General features: G+C 47.0%; 1 protein-coding gene across 1 annotated transcript in view; it reads right to left on the bottom strand.

The window, feature by feature from the left end:
* Positions 1-21,556, bottom strand: part of FAM98B (family with sequence similarity 98 member B) — a 46,653-nt gene extending 25,097 nt beyond the window's left edge. Inside the window, exons 1-4 of the mRNA XM_078659442.1 lie at positions 21,259-21,556; positions 16,458-16,606; positions 5,790-5,924; positions 4,609-4,781 (exon numbers count right to left, since the gene is read on the bottom strand). Coding sequence (XP_078515568.1) covers positions 4,609-4,781; positions 5,790-5,924; positions 16,458-16,606; positions 21,259-21,296 — 495 coding nt within the window. The 5' untranslated portion in view covers positions 21,297-21,556. The remainder of the gene's footprint in view (positions 1-4,608; positions 4,782-5,789; positions 5,925-16,457; positions 16,607-21,258) is intronic.
* Between the last annotated feature and the right edge of the window lie 3,490 nt (positions 21,557-25,046).

Below are 25,046 nucleotides of genomic sequence, written 5' to 3'. Positions count from 1 at the left end.
AATAAAGGGGTCCCTACAGGGCCGAGTTATAGAGGCAGAAAAGAAGATGATAATCTAGAGAAGGGGCCCGTAGAACTAATCGTGGAGGCTTCACCATTAATATTGGTCCTAGCAAACGTCCCACAGCTGGAATCAGGGCAAGTAGAGAACACTCCTTCTTTGATAAATACATCTCTCCATTGGCTATCATGAAACATGGCTTTTGCTCGGGGAGGCATGGATCAGCTGGCACAGGAAATAGTTAAAGCTAGAAGAGTTGAATGGATCGGGGGTGGTACCAAAATATTCAAGAGGGATTGTGTGGTGCTACATCTTTCCGACCCAGAAGTTCTGCCAAATATTCTAGCCAATATATACCCCCCCCCCCCAGCGTAGATCAACTGAAATAGTGCCATTAACGTTGGATTTCTTTTATACAAAAAAAGTAACACCTTAAATCCAACAATGCTGAAAACTAAGTGGAACCCTGTACTAAGAAAAGCCAAAACTCCTGATAATAGAAACAACTGGGGTATATTGACGGAAAATAGGTTCTCGGCCCTTTCTGGTCTAAGTGAATGTGATTGACTGGAAGAATGGAGGAGCTTAGGAAAGGTTATGGCTGTAGAGGTTAATTACGGGAGCACTGGCATTATAAAGAATCTAGAAATGAATTGCAGTGAGGGTGAGACACCTGATCACAGGGAACATACTCCTAGTATAGCAGTGTACACCCTATTAATCACCCATGCCATTGCAAGTAATGAGGAAAGTACTCCTCCATCCCTCTTGCTCCCCCTTAATCAGGGCATACCTTTACAAGAGAGGAACACTGAGTTGAAAGGTAGAATTAAACTCATTTCTTGGAACATAGCGGGAATCCATCACAAATTAGAAACTCCCGAATGGTGTGAGTTTATTGATCGGCATGATGTTATCATGCTGCAGGAAACTTGGGCAGTGGCACCAGTCTTTCGACAGGGCTTTTTAAATTTCTATGTACCTGCGAAAAAGAATACTAAGGGGCGGCCTTCTGGGGGTTTAACCATTTGGGTACGACAATCTTTACAATGTACCATCAAAAAGAGACATGTCAATAATTGTGACCTACTCCCATTAGTTCTCACTAGGGCTGATGGCCATAACCTGACCTTATATAATATTTATGCCAGGGGAACTCAAGGGGGTATAGCCTCTGATGTGATAGGTGCATTAGATAATGATTTAGAGATTCTACCCTTGCAGCACACCATCCTGGTGGGGGGAGACCTGAACACAACATTTGAACCACTAGGATGTGAGGATAATGAACTGGCCCAAGAGGAAGATACCAAATGGGGAATTCCCCAATTGGATCTCCCGCTGGTAAAAAAATGGACAGAAGTGGCAATACAGGTTAAGAGCCTATGCCCGTCCAGAGGATTGAGGGCAGTAAATGGCCGCACCCCTTCTGACCCACAGGGTAAGCACACCTTTGATAATTTGCGGTCAAGTAGCAGGATAGATTACATCCTTATAGATGTTAGAGACTGGCATAAAGTGGTGGATATGCAAGTGATACCACGACTGGAGAGTGACCACAACCCATTGTGCCTGCTCATTAACCTGGAACAAGGTGTAAATTTAACTAATTTGAAATGGGGTCTTACGACACTAGATGTCGTTTCAACCAATAATCTCCGCCACATTAAATGGGCAACTTTGGTAGATAATCCCGGGGATATGCAGGCCCTTGAGGAGATAGTTATTGAAGAGGTTACCAGACTGCAGATTCTTACTAATGAAATACATTTTAATCAATTGATTGAAGAGTCACAGCCAAAGTTCTTTGCTAATTTACAGAAGCAATTTTTTTTTTTTTTTTAAACAGCAGAGGAAGGGTACTAGACCACCAATAAAAAGAGGGTGGTATGACCACTCCTGCCGAAAAGCGCGACAGAAACTCAGCATAGCACTAAGGACTAAAATAGGAGTATTAAAGGCCAGGGACGAGTACAGGAAAGCACAAATCAGGGCAAAAAGATTGTGGGATGAGAATACATGGTTAGATCTGAAGAAAGCATGTGCAGCCAAGCAGCAGAAGGAGTTTTGGGCCATCCTAAAGTGGGGGAATAGCAGACTGCCCGAAAAATCATGTAGCAAAGGAGGCTTGGGTGGACTTTTTCAAACCTCAATACGCAGCTCACCCGCCTCCTCTAATTGAATCCCCCCTAGAAAGGGTATTCTATACTCATGAAATATTTTCATTGAAAGATGTAAACGAGGCAATGGATGGAGTATCCAGAGGAAGGGCGCCAGGAATCGATGGAATACCGGCGGATGTGTTTTTATCCGACAGGGCCAACTGGTGCAAATATTTCGTATGGCTTAGTAACGCCATCGCACAAGGAGCAACGATTCCAGTAACATGGAAAGGTGCGGAAATAATACCTGTTTTTTAAAAAGGGGATAAGGCTTTACCAAGCAACTACAGGCCCATCAGCCTTATCGACTCGGCGCAAAAACTGATGGGCAGGATGATACAAAATAAAATACAAGCCTGGATAGATGATAAGGATATCCTCTCCCCGTACCAAGCCGGCTTCCGCCCTTTAACTAGCTCTGTTGACCAGGTATTCCATTTTCTAACTATGTACTGGAAAAATGTAACCTTAACAAATGGTCCATTATTTGCGGTTTTCGTTGACTTGAAGTCAGCGTTTGATTTAGTTCCCCGACAAAAACTTTGGATTGTCTTGCGGGATCTTGGAATAAGCCCTGAATTGCTGACTCTGCTCATGAGGATGCATGAAAACAACTATGCCCGGATTAGATGGGGTGCGCAGGGAGACGTCACTGAATCCTTCCCCGTGGATCGAGGGGTAAGGCAGGGCTGTGTCCTGGCCCCCACCTTATTCTCCCTCTACATCAACGGCATAGTTGACTTCTTAAAACAATCTCCGACAGATGCCCCACTATTAGATGGGGAGCGGGCCCCAGTATTAATGTTTGCAGATGACACCCTGCTGGTCTCGCGGACCCCTAGCGGACTGCAAAAGACAATTAACGCTTTTGGTGACTTCTGTCGGTTACAGGGTTTGGAAATAAATACATCAAAGACTAAGTTTATGAACCTGAACCCTGTCAAGAAATTCAAGGGGAAAATGCATTTTAATGGGTCTTCACTGGAGTAAGTGAATGCTTTTACCTATCTAGGTATCTCTTTACAGGCCAACATGAACTGGAAATCCCATTTGGACTCTGTGGTGCTAAAGTTCAACCAATTGACAGGGGCAATAGCCCAAAAACATAAATCTTAATTTACTAAACCCATCCAGCCAATAATGGAGATTTACAGCATGAAAGTGTTGGGCGCTTGCCTTTACGGATCAGAACTATGGGGCTTCACCAATCTGAGCACATTAGCCGTTGCAGAAAACAAATTTCTTCGACGAATGACTGGTGTCCCCCAGAGCACTCCTTCGATCCCGCTCCAGTATGATCTCGGGAGGAAAAAGATCGAGGACATGGCCAGACTGCGTCCCCTCCTATATTGGAGGCGTATAAAAACTACTCCTGAATTGGGACATTACGCAGCTGCCCTCATGGACGTTGCTAGCTCAGACCGGTTTCACAAAATATCGTGGTTAAAAGTAGTTAGGAATTTGCTCCAAAAAATGCACCTAGATCACTTGTGGACTGCAGTAGACCCACATGCCTTTCCTTCTAAGGCTTTATTGAAAAAAATGTATTGGGACATGATAAATAATACCGTACTGATTTCCAATCAACCATCTTTGTTGGCATCCCAGTTCTTGGATTTTAAAATTACTCCTAAATGTGAACAGTACTGGGATTTGATCTCTAAACCCCTAGATAGGAAACTGTATTTCCAGCTTAGAATTGGCTCTCTACCCCTCAATGCTTTTACGGCCAAATGGTCCCCTGGTAATGTAAAAACATGCTCTTATTGTAAAGCACATGTAGAGGACATCCCACATTTTCTGTTTGTTTGCCCACTATATGCTGCCCCAAGAAGTAGATGGTTAAAACCGGTTTGCAGGAATTTGGGGACAAGGAAATATCTTGAGGCACTAAGGATATTAAAATCAAATTGTGCCCCCAATCTTGCAATCGCAGTAGCCAAATATATGGGGTGGGCCTGGATAATACGCACGCGCACTTTAAAACTGTAATCAATTATGGGAAATGCATTTGTAATGACAATTTCAACTTGCTAAGGCCTTGTGCTGTGATTTGATTTTATAACGTATGAATTATACAAATCGAAATATTCGTCAACACTGTATAAAATGAATGATATTTAATAAGTATTTTATTCTGTTCTTAAAACTTTAGCGTAGTATTTATTCTGTTTAGCTTAGGGAAACATGCTTTTATGACAATGTTGTCGAATAAAGTATTTAAACTTAAACTACAAATGGAGAATATGTTTAGTGTGAGAGAGACAAAGATGGTGTTTGGGTGCCATTTTTCATTCTCCAATTGCAGAGATTCTTTAAGGGAGCTAAGATCAGGGCAGAACTTCCTATGCCAACTGTTTTAATACTCCAAGTTATTTTACCCCACTGTTTTCTCTAAAGTGAGGTGAGCACAACAGCTATACACACACAGTCAAACACCTCATACCTTTGCTTCTACTTTCGTGAGTATAGACTGTGCATCATCGGAAGCATCTTTCGGCAGTCCCAGGATGTCAGAAATGGCCTGGACTTCCACAAGTGCTGCATTACTTTTAGGTGTTTCTTTTGGCTGCTTTTTCTTGGCGATCCGCAGCGCCTGCAGTTCAGTGCTTAGAAATACTAAGAAGGGAAATGTGATCGACGATTAACAAATTGCCAAGTGGGTAGAAAAGATGTAATAATAAGCCGGACAAGCACACAGCTAGCCTGCCATCTCACAGTTGTTCCACAAATCCATGCCTTTGGCCACCACACCTTCTATACCTAGATAATGGTGCTCTGCTGTTCTTAATCTATCCACAAATCAGTTATCAAGAACAGATTGCACAGGCTGCTTTCTAGCATTTGTTTTATTAAATCTTGAAATTCTATAAGTATCACCAAGCACCTAAATAATCCATAATAACATTATAAAACTAGGTTTACTTTTGCATACACAATGAGAGGCAAATAGGCAAATAATAACAAACAATGAATTTTCAAGTAGCCCAAACAACCAATTTATGAACATCAGGTATACTTTAGTACCCAAAACATCTCCCATCTACTATTACAGCTTTAAAGGGAACCAGTATGGGTTTCACTGCAACTCTGAATTGCAACACCCATTAGAATAACCAGTGGAACCAGAGGGTTGAAACCAAATTTACCATACTTCATCTTTTGTGGCCTCAGATTCTTTGGGGACTTGTCAAAAGGCAGCGGGTGAAGTGCTTCGAGGAATAGGGTGGGGGACTTAAGATAAGACTCTTAGGCTCACAGGGTCCTGCTAATGCTGCATTGATACTGATGGTTGGTGGGTTATTCTGGTACCTGTGCTACCAAAAGCAGAATCACATTGTGCTGCATAGAGTTTTTTACTCCTTAACAGAGACTGCCATTTTCACAAACTACAGAGAAAAGTGATAACTCTTGGTAACACATTACCATTTAACAGGGAATCATATACTTACATCTCAGAGATCTGGATAAATTAAATGAGCTGCATTAAGCAAAAAAATTACCTTTTTGCTGCTTAGAGTAACGGCTAACTGTAAACAATAAATTGCTGGAGAACATTTGTCGTGCTGGTAAACGTAGGTGCTAAAAACAAACCCATGAAAGGAAAGGAGGCCTCGAAGGACTTACACAGAAGTTTTAGACAGTCTTCGCCCTTGGTCAATCTGTCCTTGAGGTCACCAGACACAAGGACAGAGTACGGACAAGACATTTCCTTCAGGAAGCCGCTGATCTCCAGCTGAAGGCTCTCAATGTCATCTCCGTCTGAAAGAAAGAACAAGCATTTACAATGCAATAGGGCTCGCAGCAATAAAGTTTGAGTTATTGGCAGTGTGTATGACAATGCGTTGCATAAAATGTTTAGCAAACTTTGAATTGGTGAGCAGTGAGTGTGTGTGCAAGAGTATGCTGTTCTTGAAAGCAGTGTGGTAGAGAGTGCAGGAATTTGGGTGACCTGAGCAATGTGGATGATGCACCTCACGCACGGGGCTGATACAGTTATTATTCATACAGCTCTGATGATGTGCACTCACTACTCTGCACTCACTACTCCGCACTCACTACTCCGCACTCACTACTCCGCACTCACTACTCTGCACTCACTACTCTGCACTCACTACTCTGCACTCACTACTCTGCACTCACTACTCTGCACTCTGCACTCTGCACTCACTACTCTGCACTCACTAGTTCTTTGATCTTCCTTTTCCACTGCATATTCTATTTACACAAATCTTTCTTTGTGTTTTGGACACTTTCTCCTTTCCTTTCTGAGCTTGAAAACACCGATGATGAGAACAGGGCAACCCTGGTGAGTACCAGCCAGGTTCCCGATGGTGGTGCGCCCGTGAGGTGTTCTCTCGCTCACATTTTTTTTGTCATTTATGTTGCACGGATGACACTAAGGTGTATGAGTGTTTATGTCTCACAACTGATCTAATTTTTGGAACGGGCGTTTTGTTAAAAGAGGCACCATCCAGGGCTATACCAACTACCCTAACTAACTAAAAATAAGGGAGTTGTTTGATGCAATATTGTTGCAGAAATTGGTATACCCATGAATATAAGGATAGATCTTTATGTGCCTAAACAGGTCTAGGTCTTGTTTTTGTATGTGGTCTCATGCTGGTGACAGGAGCTCTGACTTATAATCCTCTGAGCCTTTTCTGGCACGAAAAACAGCAGCTTAGCAGCCAAGCGTATAATCTTCACAAGAGTTATTTACAAAAGTTTAAGCTATTGCCATTATAAATTACAATCACTTTTATTTAAGTATTAATTAAAAAAATTAAAAGCCATTGTTATTTGTAATATCAATACATCTAAGTCACGTAAATACAAAACATGTTGCATTACAAATGCTATAGGTGTCACATTTGCGAAAGTTATAACTATTGGCATTGTAAATGACAAAGCTATTAATTTAGCTATTTTCAAAACCAGCACATAAATAAAAAAATTGTCATTTACAAGACCAATAGCTCAAACTTTCCTAATGCGAGACCTATTGCATTGCAAATGCTTGTTCTTCCCGTGACTTCATTCTTCCAATTGATTTTATATAGAAGTCAAGTGATGGTGTTGGATGGACATATTAACTATCATGAATTAAAGTGAAGATATTCTTCAATGATTTAAGCTCTTAGAGTGGACCTGGGGTGAACAGCTTGGGATGATTAAGCCAAATCTGGAATGATCAATTCTTTGACGGGAGTAGCGGGTGCCTCTGCTTTTTATTTATCTGCTCTGATCATGAAGCCATGCATAATAACCCCAAAACACATGCAAATCAGCTGAAGGATACTGGTCCTTTACTGAGCCCCCTTTCTACTCCCATCTGATGTTATAAGACAGCGAGGAAACAAATATTGTAAATTGTTTTTCCAGGGGAGCTGTGATAAAGACTTATCCCAGATTGTGTTTCCACGATTAATATTCTGGGATTCACTTGCTTTAAACTGTCAAGTGCTTTCACCACAAAAAAGGTGGTATCTGAAATGTTGTGTTCACATACATCAGATGCTGCCCTTCTTTTATCGGAAAGGAGTCACTTGGGGTATCAGTAGCCTTCAGAAGGTTTGGTCATTGATACAATGTATATGTTCAACATTGCATTGTATATTATTCACTCTTTGTTTTACATATACACATTGTATTTTGTTTCAAGGGTCTTTACCGAACGATACAATAAAATCACACGACTGCAAGAAATTCAAAGAGTTTGAACAGCTCTTTCATGAAAAGGTATTTGCTAGTATCACACTCTTGAATCTGAAAACCTGCATTATTATTGAAATCAAGATAAAATAACCATACTAAAATAAAACATTTAAAAAACACACAACTGGGGCGTGGCCAAGATGGCGGCGGGATAGGACGTGTTCTCCTCCGCTCCTACCCGCCGCCTCCTGAATCGGCACATCACGGCCCTTTTGGGGCATTATATAGCCTGAGGTTCACCGATACTACGGCAGGGGTCCCTACGGACCCACTTGGTGCCCCGTGTCCCAGCAGAGAGAGAGCGGCTGCCGGAGACTACGAGGAACGGCCGGAAGGCGGCCCCTGCCTCTCCGAGCTCGAGAGGCCCCAACAACGCGGCGCTCCGCATCGCGGGCCAGCACCTCCCCTCCTGGCCACAGCGGTGCAGATTTGGCGGCCAGTGGGCCACACGTCAGGCGGCCGGCGGCGACGCCCGTGCCAGACGTGGACCGGACCCCGAGCGAAGTGGGCACCGTCCCCTGAGGCCGCAGGGGAGAGGAATCAACGGAGGAGCAACCGGATACCCTGCTGCGGAGGCTCCGCCAAGCTCGCCCCTGGGCGCGGGTCGAATGCTGCTGCAGCACGGTTTATAACATCTGACTGGGCCGCGCAGATCCCCGGCCCACGGTAGGCGGTGCACCCGACACAGCTCTACACGACGCGGCGGTGCCGCAGGTGAGGCCACGGCATTCGGGGAGCGGGCCTGCAACTATTATAGTCCCCGCACGTTGGTCCAACGAGCCGACACGACCCCTCCTGACGCCCTATCCACCCCATGCTTGCTGGGGGGATATTTGAGGACCACGTCCTGCTTCCGGGCCTGGGAGTAGCTGTTTCAGGGTGCCAGCACCAGCAGAGAAGACCTTCTGAGGCCTAGAGAGTGAAGTGGGCCGGCAGCCGGGAGACCAGCGGACTGGGATTGGGTCACTCGCCTGCCGGAACGGGACGACAGGGGGGGCCAGCTCAGGACCGCACCTTGGGACCCGCCGGCGGGCGGGTGTAGGAGAGGGCCCTGAGAGGCAACGCGGCACTCGATTGAGTGCTCAACGGGGACTGGTGTCGGGTCCGTGTCCCAAATCGGCGGTGACCCGAGGGACGGGAGAGGCCCCAAATTGCGCACTTACTGGGTCATCGGACACGTTGGGAGGGACCGCTGGACTCCGATACCGCTAATATCTGGCGCTGGGAGGCGAGGTGAGCTCGGGGTGACCCATCGAGAGCGGCACTCCCCTACACCTAGCTTCTTATCTCTCTCCTGACCGCGCAGCTCTGCTGGACATACCACTCGATGGAAGGGCGGCCCGGGGGCTGCTTCGGAGGGGGCCGGATGCACTCAGAGAGTGGCCTCTCCACCCCAATTACAGGGCTCTCCACGGGAACATCCCAGCTTGCACCTCATTATACGAGGAGTGTTTGGCCTTTGCCTCCACGTGTGGCCCCGGAGTTCTCCCAGTGGCGATCTTTGACGGGAGAGTACACACAACAGCGGCTCTAGGAATCGCCCTTTCACTGGACTCCAGCCATCGGTGCTTCCGCGATAGGCAGGGCCCACACACCTTTGTCTCTGTCAGCACTAATTCTCCCAAGGAGACGACAGACGCCGGCTGGAAGACCTGCGCTCCCGCAGGAGTCTCCCGGCCCTCTGCCACTGCTCCATTGGGTGCTTGGGGTGTTGAGTGAGCATGTCCAAAGCCAGAACCTCCAAAAGACATCTTTGGTCGCCCACAGCCCACTACTGACATGGCTAACATAGCGCCAGAAACTGAGACAGAGAAGCGCCCCGCAGCGGCCGGGGATGAACCCATCACAAAGGCCTTAGAATCACTCTTCCTCACTCTCAGGGAAGATATCCAGTCAGTCAAAGCCGAATTCGCAACGGAACTCAAAGATATATGCCGGGATGTCGGGATGTGCACTCGAAGAGAAGAGCGATTCCACAGTCACAGACTTGACGACGCTTCAGCAAGAAGTCCTTCAGTTGCAAGACCAGAATATGGACATGCAAATGCATTTGGAAAATTTAGAAAACCGCTCCCGTAGACATAATTTCCGAATTCAGGGAGTGAGGTTGACAGACGACACCCGGGACATCTTTGCCTTCACAGTTGGCCTCTTCCTGCACATACTCGGTGACTCCCACTAGGCTGACGTCGTCTTGGACAAAGCACACAGAGTGGGTCCGCCCTGCGGTCCCAACGCACCACCGGTGGATATCCTGGTGTGCGTTCAAGACTTCAAGACCAAAGAATCCATCCTTTCTAAAGCACGGACTCTCCACCCCATCTCATTTAAAGGTCATTCCCCGGTCCTATATCAAGACCTAGCACTGATCACCCTTCAGGGACGACGGCAGTTCCGCCCAGTGACCAACCACTTGCGGCAACAGGGAATCTCGTACTCCTGGGGGCACCCATTTCGCCTCATTTTCAGATCCAACAATAAACTCCACCAACGGCGCTCTTTAACCACTTGGATGCTAAGGTACATCCACCTCTTCCCATTGACTTTCCATTGAAATCAATGGAAACTCCATGACGAGTTACCCTTGTCATTAGCACTGAAGGGGTTAATGGACGCATGCAGACTGCTGGGGTTCGCCCCACCGAGGGAGGAGGAGAGCGACGGGCCGGGATCCAGGCCGGTGACCTCTCCATCAGGATGGCAACGTCAGGGCAGAAGACGGCATCCTCGAAGACCGCCCGCCTCGGAAATTGCCCATAGCCAACAGTAAGCACTGGCAGCAGCTACCGAGACCCTCGCGGGGGAGGGCTCTAGGGACCAATGATGGGCCTGGACCTACTACGCTTTTTTTAACCATCCTAATGCTTCCTTGCTGGTTCCGGGTGGGGGCGGGGAAGAGCTTCCCTTCCCATTGATCACACCATGGACCCCAACTGGATGATACACCAGTCGTCTTGGGACGATGGACCATTCTTATGAACACTCCTTGCTCAGGTTGTTTTCGGGGTGGGGGGGTGAGGTTTTTCTTTGGTGCGGGTTTAGCAGGGTTTTTCGTCCACCTTCCATCCCCTTTCAGGTACCAGATTGCAGCGCTATCGAACCTTGTTTTCCCCTTTGTGACCAGGAGCTCTTGAGAGGCCCTACCGGACCTTATCCCAGCCAGTTCCGTCTCTACATGTCCCATGGCCCCGACATCACTTAAAATTCTCACCCTCAATGTCCGTAGTCTCAACAACCCGATTAAACGCAGAGCGGTCCTCCACTGTCGAGAACACTCACAGGCTGATATCAGCCTCTTACAAGAGACCCACCTTGTCCCTAAAGATCACCACAGATTGAGGTCCTGGGCATTCCCCACTCAACTATTTTCTTCTAATTCCACTAAATCAGCCGGGGTTGCTATACTTGTTTCTCGCTCTTTCCAAGGTAAGGTTCTCCAGAAGGAGACGGAGATTAAAGGCTGCTTACTCACATACCGGTTCAAGGTGGCGGGGATTCCCCTCATCGTGGGTTCTATTTATGCCCCCAATAAGTGTCAAGGGAGATTTCTCCATACAGCACTCACTGAGGTGACAGCTAATTCTGAACGATACTTGCTGTTAGGTGGGGGGGGGCCACGGGGGGGGGACTTAAACATGGTCTTTGACAACGTCACTGACCCCTCTTGTCAGCGCACAACCCAAGTCGGAGCTCTCTCCCAAACCGACCTGGATCGGCTGCGCGATCATGGGCTCTCAGACATGTGGAGCCACTTTCACCCTCGTTCTCGGGCCTATACGTACTACTGAGGGGCACATAAAACATATGCCAGATTGGATTATCTCCTTAGCTCTACCCCCTTACGGGCGCTTACAATTGACACGGAGATCCTAACTACATCCCTCTCTGATCATTTCCCAGTTGTGGCCACTTTTCACTTCCCACATGTCCGGCAGCCACAGCGACACTGGCACCTGCGCGATGCACTACTACATCACGCGTCTACGGTCACTCAAATCAAGACAGCCATCACAAATATCTTGACCCCCAACGCTAATCCAGACACATCTTTGGCGACACAGTGGTCTGCCCTCAAAGCTGGCCTGCGAGGGGAGTTTATCGCCATTTCTGCGGCCAATAATGTGGAACGCAGCAAAAAAAAGAGCTTGGGGGCGGAATTAGAGCACATGCACCAACGCACAGGAGCCGCTCGGGCCTGGCGCCAGCTCTGTATAGAAAGGAAACAACTGGCAGCACTAGACCAGGACAAGGCCGAATATTCGGCTCTTCGTCTCAGCCATTCCTATTACACGGAGGGCAATAGATGCGGCCGCCTCCTGACTCACAAACTGCAAGAAGCGTGACAACGCCAGGGTGTACAGGCCATTCGAGACCCCGGGGGTGAGCTTACATCGAAAGACGCAGACATAGCGGAAGTTTTCCGAGACTTCTATGCAGATTTATATTCGAGCAACACTTGACGCTCTTCACGGGCTTGACTACCTAGAGACCGCACAGATACACTCACTATCTCAAGCTCAGGCAGAACACCTAGCTAGGGATATAGGGACGGAGGAAGTAATCGCGGCCATCTCCCGCTAAGACTCGGTAAATCCCCGGGGCCCGATGGCTACTCGGCAGCCTTTTACAAAACGTTTTGTGGTCAAATTGGCCCCTTGTTGCGGGACCTTGTTAATACCTTTGCACAAAGGGGGGCCATCCCCAGTGAAATATGAGAGGCCTCCGTAGTAGTAATCCCTAAGCCTGGGAAAGACAAGACGCTTTGTAGCGCCTATAGGCCCATCTCCCTTCTAAATATTGATATAAAGCTCTACACGAGTATATTAGCGACTCGCCTAATGCCCTATATGCCCCAGCTTATTGAACCGGATCAGGCAGGGTTCATATCGCAGAGACAGACCAGCGATAATACTAAAAGTGTACTACACCTTATTGAGAAGGCCTCTCGCACTCAAGCGGAGTATATGCTCCTGGCTATTGACGCGGAGAAGGCCTTTGATAGGGTGCACTGGCCCAACCTGGAGCAAGTTCTGTCGTCATTCGGCTTTGGAGACAAATTACGCACAAGAATACTTAACTGTTACCACTTATCCAAGGCGACGGTCCGTGTGAACGGCAAGACATTGTCCCGATTCCCCATAAGCAGAGGTACAAGGCAGGGGTGTCCCCTCTCTCCCCTCCTCTTCGCGCTCTACATGGAGCCACTGGCGCAGCGAATCCGGCAGCACCCTCTCATTGCCGGGATTAAATTCGGTGGCGATACCCACACCATCAGCCAATATGCAGACAATATTCTGCTCTCCCTCTCTAACCCGATCCAGACCCTGAGGGCACTACATAGCTTTGCACGGGCCTCCGGGTTCAAGATTTACATGGAGAAATACACTGCCCTTGACATATCACTCGCTCCGGACACCCTGGCTCACATTCGCGATTAACACCCGATACAATGGTACGCTGCCACCATTCCATATCTAGGAGTGCAGTTGGGGACCACCATTCCCGCCACCGCCGCTGCCAACTATGGGAGGCTCCGTACCCACATCCGCCATGACCTTGATCGTTGGAAACACCATACCCTCTCCTGGCTGGGTAGAATAGCAGCCACCAAGATGACCATACTTCCACAGATTCTTTATCGTTTCCAGACGCTTCCCCTGTGTCCCCCTAAGGGCTGGATCCAACAAACCCAATCAGACTTGGCGCGATTCATCTGGAAGAGCCGCAAGCCCAGGTTTAAGCATGCCATAGCAATTCTGCCTCCGGAACAAAGAGGTATTGGGGTCCCTGACTTGCAGCTCTACTTTTACGCCTCCTAGCTCCGCTACTTAGTGGAGCCGTCTCCATTCCGAGAAACATTGGCTGTTTCAGGACCAAGCAGTCGCCGGCATGCCCCTACAGGGTATCCCCTTCCTTAGCAGAGCACACAGACCACCTAATCTTTATGCTTCTAACATCACGGGCACCATGATGGAAGCATGGATTCGCACTGCCATAACCCACGGGCTGACGTTGTTCCCCTCCCCGCTTACTCCACTATTTAATAACCCAAAGTTCCATCCGGGTACCATTGACAAGGCCTTCATACATTGGCGCCCTACCCCTTGCAGAGCGTTGGGTCACTTATTTGACTTAGAAGGAATTATCCCATTTACACGTCTCCGGAAAGATTATGGTATCCCGGAAACGGAGAGGTTGTCCTATCTACAACTAAGGACGCGAGAGTTTAACATGAAACCATGGGGTTTCTTCACATTTTTAACACATAGCTTAGTTGTCGTTTTCAAATAAAGCCAGTCATATCGTTGTTATTATCATCTTTTGTATTTATTTATTTCTTGTCAAATGATTCTTCTTATTGCTTGTCAAATGATTCTTCTTATTGACAAGATTAGTCAAAATTCATTCAAAACGTAAACATTTCGTTATATTCCTTCATGCCCAATGCATTTCGGGTTATTTAGGGTAACCCTTCGTCAGGGGACGGTTCAGTCGGTAGTGGAATCTGTTTCGCATCCTTAGTGATTTCCAAATCACACATTCCTTGAATTATTTAAGGCACTGCCAGGCACAGTGCGACAAGGACTGCGCCTCAAGCACCTTTTGGAAACTCTCTCAAAAACAGGAGTGCACGGAGATAACAATAACCTATCTACAACCAAGGCGTTGGGCTCTCCAGCCCCCAAGTCAGACCCGGGGCTCAGGGAATCCTAACTGCATGCGAGAAGTGGCTTATCACTCGCACTGGAGACAAGAAACTAATTTCAGATCTTTACAAGCACCTACTACTCACCACTGTACACACATATAATGCAGGGCAAGTGCGTTGGGAGATGGACTTAGGCCGCACTCTCACTCATAGGGAATGGGGTAGTATTTATTACAGGGCCAGGCACTCGGCGTATCACGCAGGCCTTACCGAGACACTGGCTAAAGTACTGACCTACTGGTATTACACCCCAGAGCGCCTCCATCAGTTTTACCCCCACCAGAGCGCCCTGTGTTGGAGGGAGTGTGGGGAGGTGGGTACACTGGAACACCTTCTATGGGGCTGCACCCGAATTCAATCGTACTGGTCCCACATTTTAGATGAAGTAGACTCGCACCTGGACACACAACTTCCACGCTTCCCGGCCTTTACCCTTCTGTGCTTACTCAATCCGCTCATGTATTCGGCTAAGTCACGGAAAGGGCGCCTGATTGCTATTGCCCTAGGAGCGACTACCCAGAACATACTTGCACACTGGCATTCCCCCCAGCCGCCTCCACACTCCGGATGGCTGCAGAGACTTTGGATGGTGTTGGGGATGGAAAAGAGGTCTCTCACTCTAGCGGGTAGGAGTTCTGAGTTTCCCGAACTGTGGCGTCCTTTCCTAGCGCTGCTCACAACAGAATTCAGGGAACTGACGTGTCTCAGATATCTGCGACTCTTGCGCCTAGCGGATACACCATTACCGCAGGCGAGTTCCATACGAGGGTCTCGCAGAACGCGAGGAATCATAAGGTACTCTGTCCGTTCCCTCCCCTTTTCTTTTAGCCTCTCCCCTTTTTCTCTTATTTGTATTCATTTGGTGGGCGAGGGGTGGGGTGGGAGTGGGATTGTTGGGGTTTTTCAGTTGTTTGCTTCTTGCAGCGCCGTATGCATCGGCTTTACCAGACCCGCTCCATGCAGACTTTACAGTATCACAGCTACCTAGGACACTTGTTGTTTGTACTAAGATAAGTTTGAGAGCTGGGGGTCATGCTCTTTGTTGTCTCATTTGTCTTTGAAACTAATAAAAAGATTTAAACCATTAAAAAAAACAAAATTCACACTGTCAACAATTTAATTTCTAAGTTATACTTTGCACAGTGTAAATGAAATGCAAACTGTTACCAAAACATGCACAGTTTGCTTTCTGAGGAGCTGTAAATTTTCAGACAACATTACCATTGTAAAATAAAAATGAAATATGGCCAGAAACCCCGAGTGTTAACACACTAAAGTGGGAAAGGGGCTGGGTTAGAGAAGCCACAGTGACAGTTATGTTGCTCAAAAATTGCGGATGAGACGCAAAGGAGCCATCAATTGGTCCAAGTAACATTTTATCACCCCAAGCGGCTAGCAACAAACAGGGAACAATGGCTTTAATGATATGACTGGATCACAGAAACTGAGTGTCGAGACTTGAATTATCTCTCGAGTACCAGTTGCACTAGTTGTTATCCTGACTACGAAGAGATTCAGTTGGCACAGGACAAGGAAGTGCATGCCACAATTACATAATTCAAGGAATAATATGTGCTGGTCATGGTTGGTGGGACCATCTCTACAGTAATTACTAAAAGGGGTTGTTAGTTCAGCAGCTTCTTCGTTCCTAAACTGCAGCCTAGAGTTGCGTCAGAATGCACTGAGACAACGTGATTAGGGAAAAATGCAAAACACAAAATAAAGAGCGAGCCTGGCACCTCAACTGCATACTATGGGAGTTCTTCAAACAGTAACAAAAAGCAACAAATCCACCCCAACCTCAGCCCAGCTTGTGGTAGGCTGGTAAATTCTCAAGACATAACAAAAAGAAAGAATTTTGAGAATACCTGCTATAGCACTGATGCTTTCTTCCAGGTCGCACAACAACTTTATTTCAGAACACAGCCAGCTGCAAGCCTTTGAAAACTCCGGCGACGAGAGACCGCTTTCCACTGCCTTCTTTAATGCCTCTTCCTCCAGCAAAGGGCCTTCATACCTGGAGTTAAACATCAAAAAGTATTAAAAAATACGAGGTCAAAATGTATAGATGGCCTAATTTGAACTTAGAAGCGATACATATAATCACAGGTAGGGGAAATTAAATGTCGAAAACGGTGGCCTTCAAGGAAAAACCACAAGACAAAGTAAGATATGCAATTCTAGAGTTGGAAGAGAAACAGGTGCCCAAGAAGCAGTGGTCTCATCAAAGCAACTGTGCAGCCTATTTATATATGACAATACATGGACGGATGTCTGCATGACTGAGAACACCCGTCCCACCTAGGGCGTCTACAGCATAAACAATAAAGTGATGGACATAATGCTTGAATAAATCTTGGACCCTGGCAAAGGCTCTGGGCCGCAATCCAGACCATCGTTTCTTGGTCCACAATTCAATTCTAGGCAGACCCGCTTTATGCACATTAGCCTTGGCCCTTCTCCAATAGGAACAATCCAACACGAACTGCCAGGCCAGGTCCCCTCCAGATAGCAACGCAAGCAACCACAGATCACTTTTGACTTTGTTAGGTCTCAGTGAAATATAGCTTAAGTCCTGGGGCACAGTGAGGAAGGGGGCCACGTCTGGCGATACCCACCGTCATAGGGTGTCTACTACAAAAAACACTAGGGGTAGGAAGGAGTTCTTGCATTAATCTCAGCCACTAGTGATCGCTTTGGGCTGCATTCCAGCCAGGCATACATAGATATGAGACTGCAAGCCACAAGCCAAACCAAACATCTGCTGCCCCGCTCACAGCGCCAATAGTGCAATGATAGTGAGGCAGTGACAGACGGGTCCTATGCTTCATCAGAGAACTGCCTGTGTTGAATTCTGTCTGGAAAAGCAACCTAGTAGAGGCTGATGAACACAGCTCTTAGCTCAACCTGGTACTCATGCCCTGCTGCCAATGATGAGGACTGCTACTTTATTTATAGCCGAGGTACAAACGTTTAAATAAAACAAAAATGTATTTTGGATTGATTCACTTTACCATATTAGATTATATCACTGCCTTTATTAGTATTAGTGAACCACACACTTTCTTCCCTGCCAATCTTATTATTGATTCAAGAGGGAAGTTGTTTTAGTTGTCTTGTTTCTCCTATATAAGCCTGTATTTTTATAGAGCATATAACATTGTGGTCTATTAACCCGTTTGCTGCTTCGAACGTTCAGCGCCAGTGCTGAACGTTCCAAGAAACTGGTCCGGCCATTGGACGTGCGCAGCACCAGGGAGGTAGCTTGTGCGCCGGCCGACGGCAGCAGCGAACGGGTTAAGCCCCACAAAAGAGATTTTGCACAGTGCACATCCAGAGCTGAATTATTTCAAGGAGCCCTCAAATATTATGGTCGTGATAAGTAGGCACAGTAAAAAAAAGTCAAACTGGGAGGTCTGGCTAAAAACCATGGTCTTGGTGTCCCACGAAAGCTTCCGACTGGCATGGGCTTGTTATGCAAGTGCATTTATAACAGTTGTTTATGTTTTTTCATAAGATGAGGCTACAACAGTGGCAGCACCTCTTCTTCTTAGAGAGTGTACACCTTGCGCAGAAACAGTGCATGCTTCCCTCGTTCAAAGGCGAAGCACAGCTAGGGGACAAGCAGCACAAGCTTTCCCCAACACAAGACAGGTACAAAATAGACAGCAGCAGTTTGTGCTTTGCTTCCTCGCAGAACAAGCACAGCTCTACAGTAGCAAAGCAAGTATCTACCTCTCACGGAAAACATCAAGTGCATTCTTCCATTCACTGCAGAACAGATACAGCAGGCAAGTGCATATGTTAATTGTCCACAGAACATGCACAGTTAAGACATGGAATATAAATAGACTCGTGGGGAGATATTCCAAACAAAAACAATAATATTGCAAATAATCGTACACTGGCCATTGGTTGTATTCAATTGAAATGTATGTATTCTCAAAAAGGTACGCATCATCAATAGATGATATAAGAAGGTTTTAACAGCAGAAATTATCTAATATCACATTCCTGTTTCATATCATAATGTGAACAAACTAAGGTACATTGCAAGATTTCCAAACAAAAAAGTTCTTGCGGGGAGTGCGGGGTTCCTCAGGGATCGTCACTTTCCCCCCTTTTGTTTAATCTATACATCTACCCCCTCATTTTTATGTTACAGCAGCTGGAGGTCACAGTGTTTAATTATGCTGATGACCTCCAGCTAATCTTTAACCTCTCCCACTCCCCTTCATCTGCCCAGAATGTCCAGTCAGTCATGACATTTATCCAAGATTGGATGAACTGCAACCACCTCAAACTCAATCCAGACAAGACCGAGTTGGTCTTGACCGGAGGTGGTTGCAGTCCATGGTCCCCTTCCTTCTGGCCCCCCTCACTCAGTGTCCCTCCACTTCCCGTTTCCAAAGTTAAAACCCTAGGGATTTTCTTGGATTCACAACTCTCTATCCATTCACACATTGGTTCGGTTGTCTCTTCTTGCTTCTTCTCCCTAAGAACAATTAGGAAAGTCTCCCGCTTTTTCTCCCTCCCGGCTTTGAAAATCATTGTCATGGCCATGGTATTGTCCCGTATTGATTATGGCAATGCTATATACAATGGGGCCCCAGCTTACGCGATCCATCGTCTGCAGCTGGTGCAGAATCAGGCTGCTTGCCTGATACATGGCCTCCCTAAATACCATCGGGCCAGCCCACTACTTAATGCTTTACACTGGCTGCCGGTGCGAGAGCGTGCCCTTTTCAAGCTTGGCTGCCTCACTTTTCAGGCTAGGTCAGGCACCGCCCCTGAATTTCTTTGCTCTGCCATTGTGCCCTACCTTCCAGGCAGAGAATTACGTTCCTCCCACTCGGCCCTCCTAGTCACCCCCCCGTTTTAAAAAACAGAAGGCAGGTGGAGCGAGGTTCGCTGTCCTGGCTCCAGCATTCTGGAACTCTCTCCCTGTTGGCCTTCGCACAACGCCCTCCTACACTCAGTTTCGGAGGGAACTCAAAACCCTCTTATTTGCGCAAGCCTTCCCCGTCTAAACCCCCTCTAACTGCTGCCGTCCATCGCAACCTAAATAGCGCCATGAAACCGCTGGGTAAAAGTGCGCTGTATAAATGTTTTTAAATTCAAATTCAAATTAATCATAATTAAATCAACAAAGAAGTCAATATATCTGACCCAAATAGCCACAAAATCTACAAATTCAAAAATCTGGTTTGTATGGTTATAAAAGCTGGCAGATTTCATGTCAAAAAAAGTATTTTAATGTTTGAAATCCATCTTTGAGTCAAATTTATTTTATTTATTTTGTTTTGGGAATTTGTAGAGCGCGACTGATACCTTGCAGGCTTCCTGGCGCTGTAGAATACTCTGTTAGCGAATATACCAAATGCTGGTATAAAGACTTTTCAGGACCATAATTTTCTATTCCATTGAATGTCATTTAATTTTTGTAAGAGATTCTTCGTATCCTTAGTGTAGGATACCCAATCCAATACAAAGGGTGCAAGAAAAATATATATTCCGATATCCTTCATAGTCAGTTTTGTATGACAGTTGTTTTAACGACTCCATATTGTAATCACTAAAATTCAAAATGTCATTGCAAACCTTATCGGCTTGTCTTATAATGATATTCAAATTGTTCTTCAAAGACTACAATGCATTCCTTTTCTTTATTGTCAAGTTATTAACATTGGTATGTAAAGGCATGCTCTCAATATCCCTACAAACAAGGTCAAGACATATTTCAAAATGTTTCTCTTTCAGCATTATAGGGACAAAGCAGGATTTCCTGGACAGACAGCTTTCTTGAATTACACCCTCCTTTATACCCATCATCAGTAGTAGACCTTCAATATCAGGGACAATCTCTTCACTCAAAATGAGAAGCACTTGCGTGTCCTCTTAATCTCTATTTGTCGTGGAAGAGATATTGACTGATTCCAACACCTGGACTGTGGTTCTTGGTTTATGAGATTTTTTTTTTTTAAGCAGCCCTGCCACAGTCGAAGTAACTTTGCTCTCGACAGGCACTAACCTCTGTGCATTTCCAACCTCCATGCTGCACCTTTTCACAATGAAGAGAGCAGCCAGTAAGACACATCTCGTGTAACTCTGTTTGCCTCTGAATCTCCAGATATCTTTTGTACTTGGTTTACTTTAATGCTCACGCACAACTAAAACAACTTAGGCCACCTCTTTCAGTGGTCGGGTGCTCATAGTGCAGCATTCTTCTATGCACCACATACAGCCTCTGCCGCCAACATACACTGGAGTGGTTTTATCAGAGAGTGCAGACACCCGACGTCATTACAGCAGAACGTGCAATACTCTTTAAAGTGGCACAGATAGATTTATGTTATGCTTGGGCCCGTAGACAGTCTCTTATTTGCATGTTCCTGCTGCTAGCCTGTGAATTATTTCTTCAGTCTAGTGCATAGTAATGTGAAATGCTGATGGCAGCCTACATTCCCCCTGCATTGCACTCCCTTATCTTGAGGTGTCAATGGACACCTGGAGATGCAATGCACGCAGGGATACACGCCTGCAGCACCTGAGCTTTATAACCCCCGCCCCTCCCCCTTTATAGGGCACATGCTCTCGCCCCCCCAGACCACCACGCCCCCTCCACCTTGCACCTCAGGGGAATGCATCGCCCCTCTCTCTTCCACCTACCCCAGCGCCTCCAGGGTGTCCAGCAGGTCGGCCTCCATGCTCAGGCCGGCCCCGCTCTCTCACACGGTGCGTGCAGGGTCACAGCATGTGCAGCGGCAGCTGCGGCCCCTCCGGGTACACAGGCCCGCTCGAGGGTTCCACCCGCGATCGAGGCCTTCGGCACCGGCTACACCCTCCAGAGATCGGCCGGCCACCCCCACGGACTCACGCGCGGGGCCAGCCGGGACCCGAGCCTTCAACAATGAGGGGAAAGCCAAAGAGCTGCCGACCGGAAGCACAACATCCAGCAGCCGCTCCCGACCCGGAAGTGTTACTTCAAACTATCCAGGGCGCCCTCATAGGTCTAAAAAAAAAAACTAGACTGCTAACTTTGTAGGGCGGGCAGAAAAACAAGCACTGGCAAAGCCACCAGGCGTCACCGAATGGTTTGTTTATTTATTTATTCATTTATTTAATTAACTAATGCATTTTTATAAAACACGGACTTTACCCGAAGGTGTCAGAGCACTGTACAATAGAACCAGTTACGTTACATGAGAGAACTGTTACAAAAATGGAACAAACAAAAATAGCAGGCCGTAGAATCAAAACAACGCAGGCAAAAGGAACACAATATCAAACACAGCAAGCACAGAATGTACAAACAAAAATATAAATATATATGACAAATTTACAATGACTAAAGAACTTCCTGGTGGGGTCTGAGAAGGAGGGAATTAGTTCTGAAAGTGTCTTTGGAATAGAAGAGATTTGAGGGTCCGCTTTAAAGATCTGGATGGAGGTGAGGGCACGGAGCGAAGGAGGAAGCGAGGTCCAGTTTTTAACCGCATTACCTGAGAACGATTGCACCATCAATTTTTCCCTTTTGAAGGAGGGGGAGCTCGAGCAGGAACTTTTCCGCATTCCGAGAAGGTCTTGAGCCTCCAGACAATTTCAGTTTATTCGTCAGATAGCGATTGTCAATGTTTTTTTTAGCCATGATGTACAGCAGCCCGTCTGCTGTGCAGAGTAATTTTAAAAAGTTCTAAGAAGGTCAGCGGTGGCCGCTTGATAGGTCTTTTTTAGGTCGAGCCTGGGTAGCGCACGCACTGGTCTGCGAGGCATGATCTTTGTAAGTGGCCCCAGTCACTGTTTTTTATAGATGGTGGATTTTCATTGGTCAATGGGCTTATTAGTCCCTCCTTAGTACCTCCCTCTCTTCTGTTGTTACCGCCCATGAGGACACAGCCTGTTACATGTGTGGTCGCTCTGTATGTTTCATTTACAGTCTGTGAGCACTAATTTCTTAAATCACTTTCTTCTATAGCATGGTGACATGCTGACCTGCAACATGGCACCTACCTGCACTCACCTTCCTACAGATCTGTTAATCTATTAGCCACCCTGACCTTATAATAAATCACCATTCCTGCCTTCTTAGCATGCCAATATCTGTCACTGGCTATTGTTCCAACCTCATTTTACATTCTTAAGTGCAGCCCACGGTTAGAACCTCCATGCCCCATCGCAGTGCAACAAGCGCCTCGTGGATAGGGAGCGCATTCCAGGCGCTCCTGCTCTCTGACCCCAGGGCATCGCCCTCCCCGGGACCAGCAGGATTTGGACCCCTCGAGAGCGGAGACCCCCTCCCCCTGCCCGGGAGCCACACACCATGCCCCCTCGCAGTGTATCGAGCGCCTCGTGGATACGGAGCGCATTCCAGGCTCTCCTGCCTTCCGGCTCAAAGGCACCGCCCTCCCCAGGACCAGCAGGAGTCAGACCCCTTTAGTGCGGAGACCCCCTCCCCCTGCCCGGGAGCTGCACGCCATGCCCCCTCACAGTGTAACAAGCTCCTCGTGGATACAGAGCGCATTCCAGGCGCTCCTGCTCTACGACCCCAGAGCACTTCCCCGGACCTTCTAGTTTGTGGATCGTGGACAGTGAACTTCTCCCTGGTTTGGGGGCGCGAGAGCCACGACCGGCTGATGACCGGCTGATGGTCTTCGGCGTTGATCCAGCGTACCCGAGCCCACACGCCTCCTCTCCCTTCCTGACTTTGATTTGCTTTAACTATGTACTCCCCAGACTTCTCCTGGCACTTTGGGTCATACTCACTGGGACAGTCTCATGGACTTCTTTACTTTTTTTTCTTTTGTCCTGGCCGCCATTTTGCTGCTGCTCTCGGACGCTTTTTTCTCCTGACCCTGGCCCGCCATCTTGTCCGTTCCCTCGACCTTTACCCTTCTCCCTCGTTTCCCCCTAGACGATCCTCAAATGTTTCTGATTTGCCTTTTCTCCACACCCCTGTATCCCTCCCACCCTCCCTACTCCCACCCAAATCTACAATTTGTATATATATGTATATAGAGATAACTCTAATCACTAGTATATGCTGTAGACCATTGTACTCTCTACCATTCCTATGTGATGCTTAGAGTTTATCCATTTGTATCGCTTCCTTGAGTGACTCTCTTCCTTGTGTGACTTTACAACTTGTACATTTGCAATTTTTTCTGCTTGTATCTTTTATATAACACACGTAATCCTAAGTCCTTATGTTTTGAAACTGGTTCTTATGTAAAGCGCTCTGACACCTTCGGGTAAAGTTTGTGCTATATAAAATTGCATAAAATTAAATAAATAAATGAATCTAATACCCCTTGATTGTAACTGCCTCCGAATTTGTATTTTTTCACACTCTCCTCTTTATCTTTTCCTTCCCCTTACACTGCACTCTCACTCATATAACCCTACCCGTAACCTGTCCGTAGCCTCCATGGCTCCCAAACTGAGGATAGCTTATTTGACATCGAAAGCTTCTGCTTCAGTCCAAGGTTACAAAAAACACAGTTGATGGACAGAATGTAGACCAATGTCATACATTCACCCCAGTACAAGGATCTGGGCCTAAATCCATCTTTTTTTTTCACTCCACACCACCCTGGGTTAGACACTGGCTATATGCAAATCAGCTCTGACCCTGTGCCCCATGGGAACAGTCCAGTCCGAACTACCAAGCCATGTCTTTCCCAGACCGGAATCAAGCATCCAAGGACCGGTTTCTGGCTATCAGCCTTCATTCAGCCTGGATAGCTTGACTCCAGTGGTGTGGAGAGCCTGGGACTCACGTCTGAGCATACCCAGCCCACTCGGGGTGAAAATTGCAAAAAACACAGTTGATGGACAGAATGTAGAACAATGTCATACATTCACCCCAGTACAAGGATCTGGGCCTAAATCCATAGTTTTTTTCACTCCACACCACCCTGGGTTAGACACTGGCTATATGCAAATCAGCTCTGACCCTGTGCCCCATGGGAACAGTCCAGTCCGAACTAGCAAGCCATGTCTTTCCCAGACCGGAATCAAGCATCCAAGGACCGGTTTCTGGCTATCAGCCTTCATTCAGCCTGGATAGCTTGACTCCAGTGGTGTGGAGAGCCTGGGACTCACGTCTGAGCATACCCAGCCCACTCGGATCCTTGTACCGGCTTGGTAGTTCGGACTGGACTGTTCCCATGAGGCACAGGGTCAGAGCTGATTTGCATATAGCCAGTGTCTAACCCAGGGTGGTGTGGAGTGCAAAAAAACGATGGATTTAGGCCCAGATCCTTGTACTGGGGTGAATGTATGACATTGTTCTACATTCTGTCCATCAACTGTGTTTTTTGTCAGTCCAAGGTTATTCTTCCTGCAGAACCAATTTGCCACGCCCACTCTTCGTGACTGCTATAGAACTCTAAGATATCGCCATGCACAGCAGTCTTTCTTCTATGGAGGTGTTGGGACTACCATTTTAATGGCTGTAA

This window comes from Lissotriton helveticus, chromosome 9 (assembly GCF_964261635.1).
Source record: "Lissotriton helveticus chromosome 9, aLisHel1.1, whole genome shotgun sequence".
NCBI classification, from domain to species: Eukaryota; Metazoa; Chordata; class Amphibia; order Caudata; family Salamandridae; genus Lissotriton; species Lissotriton helveticus.
The sequence above is the reverse complement of the archived record's forward strand: the minus strand, read 5'-3'. Positions and strand labels throughout refer to the sequence as shown.